We start from the raw sequence: 9,471 nt of genomic DNA, 5'->3' as shown, positions 1-9,471 counted from the left end.
ATAGGATGATGGTGAAGGATTAACCTACCGACCTAAATAAATAAATATTGAGAATTTTGAATTCAGGACACAGATTAGTGGAGGGATTAGAAAAAACACATAAACCAATCAATATTTTAAGCATAAGCTTGCTTATTCATCTTAATAATTTTATCATCTGTGATCTGATAAAGCAAATAGAAAGTTTTTTTAGTTGACCTGTGTCTTGACCTAGTTTGGATCAAAGGGCAATTTGAGAGAGGGTAGCAGTAGGAAAAAATCTAAGACAGGAAAGTCAGTCTCACAGTCAATATTCGGGGGATATAGAGCACATTTAAATTTACTTTGCATCCCTTGCCCGGTACCCTAGAGCAGTGATGGCGAACCTTTTAGAGACCGAGTGCCCAAACTGCAACCCAAAATCCACTTATGCATCATCAGGTGCTGGTGGGTGTGGCCCATTGGGTGGGCGTGGCTGCAGTAGTAACAGCAGACTGGGTGGGACTAAAAAGTTCAATCAATTCCAACTTTGCAAGATTTTTTTTTCCCCGTGAGAAGTTGAAATTGACTGATTGAACCTTTTTTTTTCTCCATGGCGGCGGAGGCCTAAAGTGAAAAGGTTTTATAAAACCCAGCTGAAGGCCTAGGACTGGGGCGATGGCGCACATGCCCAATAGATTCGCCACCACTGCCCTAGAGCAATCCAAGATAAAAGCAAACTTGACCCAATCAATTATTGTGGAACTCTCAAAATGGAAGTACTGAAACTCTGGCAACTCCATCCACAGGTCCGGTCATTATAGAACTTGAGAGCAGTTAACTGCTAGGTGTATTCTCTATTCAGCTGTGGTCATTCTGGCCAGGACATTCCTCTTCATTTATGAGTAGCATATAGTTCTCTTCGTGCCGAGTAACATACATAAACCAACTGGGGAAAAAGGAGATAAGACATACTAAGTTAATTGAAAAGAAACATGCCATAAAATTGCCATAAATTGCAATGCAAAAAGCCTAGATTTCAGCATGAAAGAGACACAATCTTTCTTGTCTTTGAAGTAAACTGTACCATTTTTAGATTAAGACAAAAGGTGGTTCTAATCTCTTAAGAGCATTTTAGACACTTTAATATGCATGCACCAGGACAGCAGACACATTAGAATATTTGCGGAGGGGGACGACCAAATAGACAACAGCAAATTTCAGTGGCTATTTAGAATATTATAACTTAGTGGTGGGATTCAGCCGGTTTGCACCGGTTCGGCAGAACCGATACTTAATGTATCTTCAGTTCGGTGAACCGGTTGTTAAAATGGCACTTGAAAAAAGCTGAGTCCGTGTGCGCATCTGCCTTGCGCTTGCCCCGCGTCCGCCATGCTCTCCACGGTATACTGCAGCTGATCTGAGGCGGCTGGTCAGGCACAGAAGCACCGCCGAAAACAGCAGAGTCTGTGCGCACCTGCTACACGCTCACCCCTTACGCTGTGAGTATCATCGCATTAATCGTGCCGGTTCCACCACTCGCAGGAGGAGGCTGCGAGGCTCATTGTGCCAATCACGCACTGAGTCACGTGACCTCCTGCAGCAAGCGGTGCCACCGGCACGATAAGCCTCAAGGCGTCCTGCAGCAAGCGATGGCACTGGTGCAATCGGCACCCAGCAGGAGGTGCCTCCACCCATGCCACAGCCCTGCAGCAACCTGAATCTAGGACCTATGGAAACCCAGGAGGAGCCTGGCAGCAGCTTGCCTGCACATTCCTTGACGCAGAGGGCTTGAAGCCGGGGTACTTCTGCCAGTCAGCAAGAAGCCGAGCCGCAAGCGCCGCAGCAGCAGCAGCCTACCAAGAAGCCGGCCTGGTGCCTAGCAAAAATCTGCACTGCCCACTTCCCTCCATGCCTCTCCCTGCATGCTCAGCCTGCTACCCCTCAATTCTAGTCGGGTGATCGATTTAGTGAAGGCACGGGGGGGGAGGTGGGTGCTGCAGATTCCCTGTACATGAGAAGTTGGCGAAGGAGGAAGGCAAGTGGCAGCCCCAGCAGCAAGGACCACCGAAAAGAGCGGAGTCTGTGTCCATGCCTACTACATGCTCACCTGTCGCACTGTGAGGATTGTCACATCGATTGTGCCAGTTCCACCCCTTGCAGCAGGAGGCCGCAAGGCTAATTGCGCCGATTGCACGCCGAGCCTCACGGCCTCCTGCAGCAAGCGGCCACACCGGCGCTATGAGCCTCGAGGCGTCCTGCAGCAAACGGCAGCACTGGAGCAATCAGTGCCCAACAGGAGGTGGCTCCACCCACGCCATAGCCCTGTGGCAGCCAAATCTGAGATCTATGGAAACCCAGGAGGAGCCCGGCAGCAGCTTGCCCGCACATTTCTTAACCCAGAGGGCTTGGCGAAGTTGGAGAAGGAAGCAAGCGGCAACCCCAGTGGCAAGAAGGGCCGCCGAAAAGAGCAGAGTCTGTGTGTGCGCCTGCCTTGCCCGAGTCAGCCCTGCTCTCCACGGCGCACTACAGCTGATCCGTGGCGTGAAGAGCATGGCTAATGGGTGAGCTTGTAGCAGGCTGCGGCTTGCTTCCTCCTTCGCCAGCTTTTCATGCATGAGGAGGAAGGCAATTTATTTGCAGCTCATCTCCTTTCAAAGTGACTCTGGGTGGCATAAAAACATTAAAATAATCAAGGATAAAATGACAATACAAACAACATCAAATCAAAATAAAATGACAATACATTTTCTATAATAAACTGAAAAACATGACTCTATACGAATAATGAGAATTGGATACAAAAACTAAAGTCCCTTTTGTATGGAGATAACATTTCTGGGAAATTGCAAAACAGATTCCAACACTACAAAATGCATGATCCCTGCTTACCTCATTAAACTCAATGGAATTATGCAGAAGCCAGCTGATAAGAGAAAACTGAAGCCAGGAAACCATGCTACAGTCATTGAATAGATGGTATTAAAAACGGCAATTGAAATGGTCCCAGTCACAACCTCTAAGCAGGCAATGCAAGCAAATAAAGCTCCTGTCAAAAAGAAAAAGAAAAAAGAAAAAACAGATTACAGAGCTCCAGACGTTTGTTTGCATGTGCGGTGTGTGTATGCGCGCGTGTGTGTAACTACACTACACTACCAGAAAGATGACAACAGAATGGCAGGACTGATTGATTTAGCTGTCTGCACATACCATCCAAGGCATTTCTCTGACAGTCAGGCAAATGTCTGAACCACACAAATTAGACCACAAGAGTCAGACCAAATAAGCTGGTCTATCTGGCTCTCCTTCCTTATAACACAGGTTCTGTAAAATATGCTAGTGTAACTTTCCCCCAGCCAACACTTTCCAAATAGGACGATACTACTATCCCTACAATCATGGGCCACACTGACTGGAATTGTTTTCTATGATTTCTGTAATGTGCTTAGTTGCAGAATGGAATTAGCAAGGCTGGTTCTCATATGCATTTTAACAGTATTAAATCTGGAGCTATCAGTGCAAGGGTGGGCAAACCCCTTCAGCTGGAGATTTGCCTGGCTGGGGTCTGAAAGAAATATGGCTGTCACCATAACATCCACTGGAGCAAGGGTAGAATTTTGGGGACATTAAAAATAGTTGGAGGGGGCAGTCAAGGAAAGAAATCAGTGCCTTTGAAAGAGTTAAGGACTCCATTTTTGTCCCTTAATCCTCACCTACAGGAAAAATAAGTCATTCTGATTTTGGATTGGAAATCCAGATTTTTAAAGGGGCGATACGGTTTAAGTTTTTGGAAGATGCCCATTTTGTCCTATAAACCTTCCCTTCTCAATCCCATATTTAATTCTGTTCACACAAATTCTGGGGCAGCGTGCATTACGCTTCCTTATCCTACTGCTGTAGTAATTAGAGTGTCAGACTAGGTTCAAATCCCTAGTCAGGATTTTTATTGGCCCGGACTCTGTATCTCAGATTGGTTTATCTCATAAGATGGCAGTAAAAGTAAAATGGAAAGGGGATATACAATGTACATCTTGAAAAAAACAGAATAGAAATCCAACCAATAAACCAATTAGTTTTTGAGCAAATTAGAGTTGCAACGTATGCTGGGCGACTTATTATTTATAAGCTGGAAACTGATTTTACCCTCCCAGACAATTATTACCCTCCCAGGTCAACTGTTACACCTTGGCAGATGGATACCATAAAGTTAAGCACAATAAAAAACATTGTGAATTGTGTTTAGATACAAAATGTGCTTAAGTATGCATTCCAAGATTGATCTCTGCTATTAGGCTAGCAGAAACTTTTCCTACTTTCTACATTACACTCACAAGTTTAGTAAAAAAAATTGCTGGTCTATGATTGAATAAAGATTGACTGATTGATTGGTTGATGAAAGTCTAGTATGCAGGATACTTCATTTTCCTAAGAATCACCACAACATTTCAAAGATGGCCACCAAATTAAGCTGATGAGGATACTCAATGCCATGAATCTGAGTATCCAGTGGCCGAATGGGACTTACGTTCACCAAATGGAAATGGGGTTGTTGATGCTGGAATTAATTAAGATAACAATACAATACAGAGCTGTTGCTTCAGGGAGAAAATACAAGCTGACAGATCCAAGGAACTTCTTTGGATTCTTTTGACATCTACAATTCTTTAGCAGCACCAACTCACCTTGTTCATTAGGAAGAACTATTTTCGACAACATGGATCGAATAAGTGGAATGGGTATAAAAAGGAGCATCGATGGTACTCTCGCTGCAAAATAGGAGTCACAAAAGTCAACAGTCTTTAACGTAATTACCCCAAATAGCTAATCAATTTATACAGGCTTTAACTGTGGGCAAATAACAGCCAATAATTATCTGGGTAACAAGCATGGTGCCATCTTTCAGAAATCCTCATGGATTTAAAGCAGGGAAAAGGTGCCCTCTACCAAGTTCATTTTCACTACAGCTATTCCTCAACTTATGATCACAATTAACCCCCAAATTTCTGTTGCTAAGCAAGACAGTTATTAAATAAGTTTTGCCCCGTTTTGGACCTTTTTGCCACAATTGTTAAGAGAATCGCTGTAGTTATGTGATTCATTAAGTTGTTAAGCGAATTGGGCTTCCCCCATTGACTTTGCTTGTCAGAAGCCAGTTGGGAAGGTCACAAATGGTGATCACATGACCCCAGGACCCTGCAACTGTCATAAACACATGCCAGTTGCCAAGTGCCCGAATTCTGATCATGTGATCATGGGGATGCTGCAACAGTCATAAGTGTGAAAACCTGTCATAAGCCATTCTTTTCAGTGCCAATCTAACTTTGAACAGTCACTAACTGAATGGCTGTAAATTGAGGAATACCTGTATCATAAGCAATATGTTTGTTCACTTAGGAATTTTGTATGAGTAATCAAAGTACTCGCCAAAATAATTTAATGTATATCTCTTTCAGAAGATATTAGATATTACTTTGTGTGCACATTTTCAACTGTGGTATGTGGTTGAACCTAAAGTTGCAAGGTACTATTCATGACAGCAATATAAAGGAAGGAACATTCAGATTTTAAATGCAATAGAAATCTGGTAGGTGTTGTTTCCCCAGAGGCATATAACACCAGTCATGGTGTAGGTGGAGTAGAGCATGGTAGAAAATGGACAAAAGTTATAAAATATATTATTAAATTAATTATGTTATCTTACTCAAAAGCATTGTGGGGACAGTAGTCAAAGGAAATGGAAAGTTATCACATTCTCTGAGCTGACAAACTAACAGAATGAAATCTATCTAGTTATAGAAAATGACTGAAAGACAAGAAAATAATAGATGTAACATAGCCAAGTATCTGCTGTGGGCGCCTTCTGGTTATGCAAATTAGATTGGGGACAGGAAGTGGAAGATTCAGCTCTATTTTCCACTGAAAATGTGGCAATTAGCTACATTTTATTTTTAGTGCTAGCTTTCAGGGAGTGAGTTATAGTACTACTATTTCAAGAAGGTCTTTTGGTATAATTTATATTAATTGTTGCCTCTAGTAGTTTTGCTGTTTGCTGTTGTTTTATTGTAGCTTATATTTTATGATGCTATTATGTTGCCTTACAGATCCTAAAACAGGGATCCCCAACCCTTGAGTTGCTACCCATTACTGGCCCCTGGCCCATTCGGAAATGGGCCACGCATGTGGCAGGCAAGTGTGCGCACAGCTCCACTTGCATAGGCAGCAAGCGCAGGCATTCACACGTGCCTGCCACTCACAAAGAACCATCCCCTCCCCCCCTGCTAGTCCACCAAGCCAGAAAGGATGGGAACCACTATCCTAACAGGATGGAAATTGGAATTTGAAGCACATTTTTAAAATATTACAATCTTCATTCACTTGCATACTACAGACTTGGAGTGTAGAGTTTGAACCTTGCGTAGAGAATGTCCTGGTTAAATGCCCTGGCATTTCCAATTAAAAGTCTGGGCAGTTGACCACAAGAAAGACCTGAGTCTTGGACCAGTGCCATGAATAATGTAGAAAATAACAAGCACCACCAATGTTCTAATCACCTACATCAATATTTCTCAATCTGGGCACCTCTGAAATATGTTGATATCAGCTCACAGAATTCCCCAACTTGGAGAAATCTAGGAGTTGAGATCCACATATCTTAAAATTGCCAAGACTGAAAAACACTGATCTACATTATCAAAAATTTTTACCATCACCTTTGAATTTAACCAAGTGAAACTTACCCAACATCATCAACAACGTAGTGTTGGCAAAGGCGGCCATGATACTTCCTCCCATATAAGAGAAGATTCCAATAAAAACAAGGTAGCTATCTCTCAGATACTGAGAAAGAAGAACAATCCCTAGGAATCCAGTCACAGAGACTGAGGTGGACACAGCTGAGCCGTATCCTATATAAATGGCATTCCAACAGAGGGGGGCGTTCAGCTCATATAACACATAGAGACTAATCCCTCCAAACATTGTGAAAAGGTAAGTCATGAATGTACAAAGCAGCAAGATCATTAAAATTCGCTTCTTACAGGATGAGGATTTAAAGAGCATATATACTCCAGAAAGAGTGTCTTTAAGACCTTCCCGCCAAGACTGTGTCTGGAATGCAGAGACTTTCACGGTTTCATCCAAGCAAAATATGACATAAAAAATGTTGACCACGTGAAATAGAGAAATCATGGCAAATGTCCACATAAAGTCTATTTCTTTTAGAATGTACCCCGAGATCAATCCTCCCAATCCAGATGTGAATCCAAAGATTAAGTCAACCACGGCTATTCGGATGGTCTTTTGTCTCTGAGTCTCACAGCAATCAACTACAAAGGAAAAGGCTCCTCCAAGAAAAGTAGCCAAGTCTCCAAACAGTCCACCAACCAAGGAGAAAACAAAGAAAAGGTACAGGGGCAAAGACAAGTCTGACATAACAAAGAGGAAGATGCTGCTGGTAAGACTCCCCACCAGGGGAAGAACCAATGATATTTTGCGTCCATATCGATCTCCATTCGCTACTAGGACAAAGGCCACCAAAACGCTGAAAACTGCCCCACATAAGTCTGTTTTCATAGCAAAGAGGGAGGTTTTTTCTTGGACTTCCTGAAAGAAAATAATATAAGAAGAGAGAGAAATCAGTCAATGCATGCATTATAATTCAACATCTGGTCTCATCTATAAATAGTAATTCTGGTTTACTACTAAAGCTTTGTGTACAGAAACCAGCAATCAAAGATACTATGACATATTCTAAAGCCATTGCTGTGATAGTTAAATAGCCAACACATTAAAAAGAGTCTTGTAATGGTATAATAGATTTATTAGACTAATCTTGTTATGTGCTAGGCTCCATCTTATTATCCAGTGTATGAAATATTAGCTGACAGTAAATTACTATCTAATATATCTATCCTGGATATGTAAGTAGTTTGTATGTAGTGTAAAACAAACTATGGAATCAGCACACTTTGAAATGCAACAGAAACTATTTGTGACATTATCCAAAGTGTCCAAGTGATTAGTGTTCAATTTTCTTAGCAGGTGAATAGGTTTGAATCAAGTATGTTCTATTTTTTATCAACTTTATCCAGCTGAAATACTGTGAAATCCCTGAAATATTCCATTTCTTTTAAGATGATGTGAGGGTTTTTAGTGTTCACTATGCCTCAAGCAATTTGAACAAAACAGCCAAAGTAATTGGAATATATGTTTCTTTAATGCCAGCACATTGTTCTAAATTCAAATTAAATACAAAAAAAATTCTTATACCAAAGGATTGCTATAGACCAAAACAGCCTGAACTGAGTATAAGAGATTTCCCAGAGTTTAAAATCTGGTCTTTCCCCATCTTTATCTAGAACAGGGGTGTCAAACTGCCAGCCCGTGGGCCAGATGCATCATTCTGAAACTGTGCCCACCCCAGCTCCGGTAATGGGGAAAAAGTTGCGATATGTTGCAACATGTCATGTGACATTGCGAGTTTGACATCCCTGATCTAGAGATATCAGGGACTGTAGTTTGGACCTTCTGGATGCAAAATCCAGCCCTGGAGCTATAGTTGTGCCCGCAATGCAAACTACAGCTAAAAAGCATAAGCGAAATAAGAAAAAAAATAACAAGGCCACAAAAATGATGATCTGAGAACTTGGAGGAGGATGAAAATGTAATAGCAAGAACAAAGATTTAAGGTTATCTATCACTGTTATTTTTATATTATTTTTGATTCATACATTTAATCACTTCAGTATGGCCTCCATCTTTTCTTTGGATATGATCATCACTGATTGTGTGTGCATTAGACAAACAAACTCCAGAAACTCAGCTAATATAAAATTGAGCTAGCTTAATTTAGCATGCCATTTAAGGAAAATCAATGTGGCTTGAAACATAGTTACGGAAATTATGCACTAGTAACTTTATATCTGCATATCAACCTTCACCAATCTGGTATCCTTTAATAGACTGATGTAGCAACTGTTTCCTGGCAGGATGGTTAGAAATCCTAATAGCTGAAACGTGGACACATCAGGCAATACTGTACTGAGTTTGGAAGCCATGTTGTAAAGATTCTTTGAGCCAGTTTGACTTCAGGGGCCTCCCGGGACATATTTCTATAGTTTATTTGGCAGCAGTATGGCAGTAGGCTTCTGAAGTAATGAAAAAAGGTGCAAAAGTATTTACCCCCAATTTATGTAAAACCCTGAAATGTTCTTGAGAATTCTGAATGGAGGTGGGCAAAAATTTGGCAACCAAATTACACTCAGGTACTGAGTTGGATCTCATCGTTAGAAATGCATGTGCATCCGAAATTTATTCAATTAGATAGGATCATAACATATAAAAATATTTTAGATGAAAGAGGGGAATTGAAATCCAGGAAAACCCTCCAGGATGAAGGGATAGATCTAGAATGGTGGGCGTACCTGCAGCTACAGGCGAGATATTGGAAAGATAAAAAAGAGTTAGGCATTAAATTAGAACCGATAGAATTGGATAAAATAGTATTGGGATCAG

At 41.5% G+C, this 9,471-nt stretch overlaps 1 protein-coding gene across 1 annotated transcript in view; it reads right to left on the bottom strand.

The window, feature by feature from the left end:
• Positions 1–720: 720 nt before the first annotated feature.
• Positions 721–9,471, bottom strand: part of LOC107294148 (solute carrier family 46 member 3-like) — a 10,440-nt gene continuing 1,689 nt past the window's right edge. The window contains exons 2-5 of the mRNA XM_015823354.1: positions 6,696–7,560; positions 4,641–4,724; positions 2,851–3,007; positions 721–907 (exon numbers count right to left, since the gene is read on the bottom strand). Coding sequence (XP_015678840.1) covers positions 820–907; positions 2,851–3,007; positions 4,641–4,724; positions 6,696–7,560 — 1,194 coding nt within the window. The 3' untranslated portion in view covers positions 721–819. The remainder of the gene's footprint in view (positions 908–2,850; positions 3,008–4,640; positions 4,725–6,695; positions 7,561–9,471) is intronic.

Source organism: Protobothrops mucrosquamatus, unplaced genomic scaffold, assembly GCF_001527695.2.
Source record: "Protobothrops mucrosquamatus isolate PMUCROS unplaced genomic scaffold, P.Mucros_1.0 scaffold1846, whole genome shotgun sequence".
Lineage (NCBI taxonomy): Eukaryota > Metazoa > Chordata > Lepidosauria > Squamata > Viperidae > Protobothrops > Protobothrops mucrosquamatus.
Note: the sequence above shows the minus strand (reverse complement) of the source record. Positions and strands in the feature narration are given on the sequence as shown.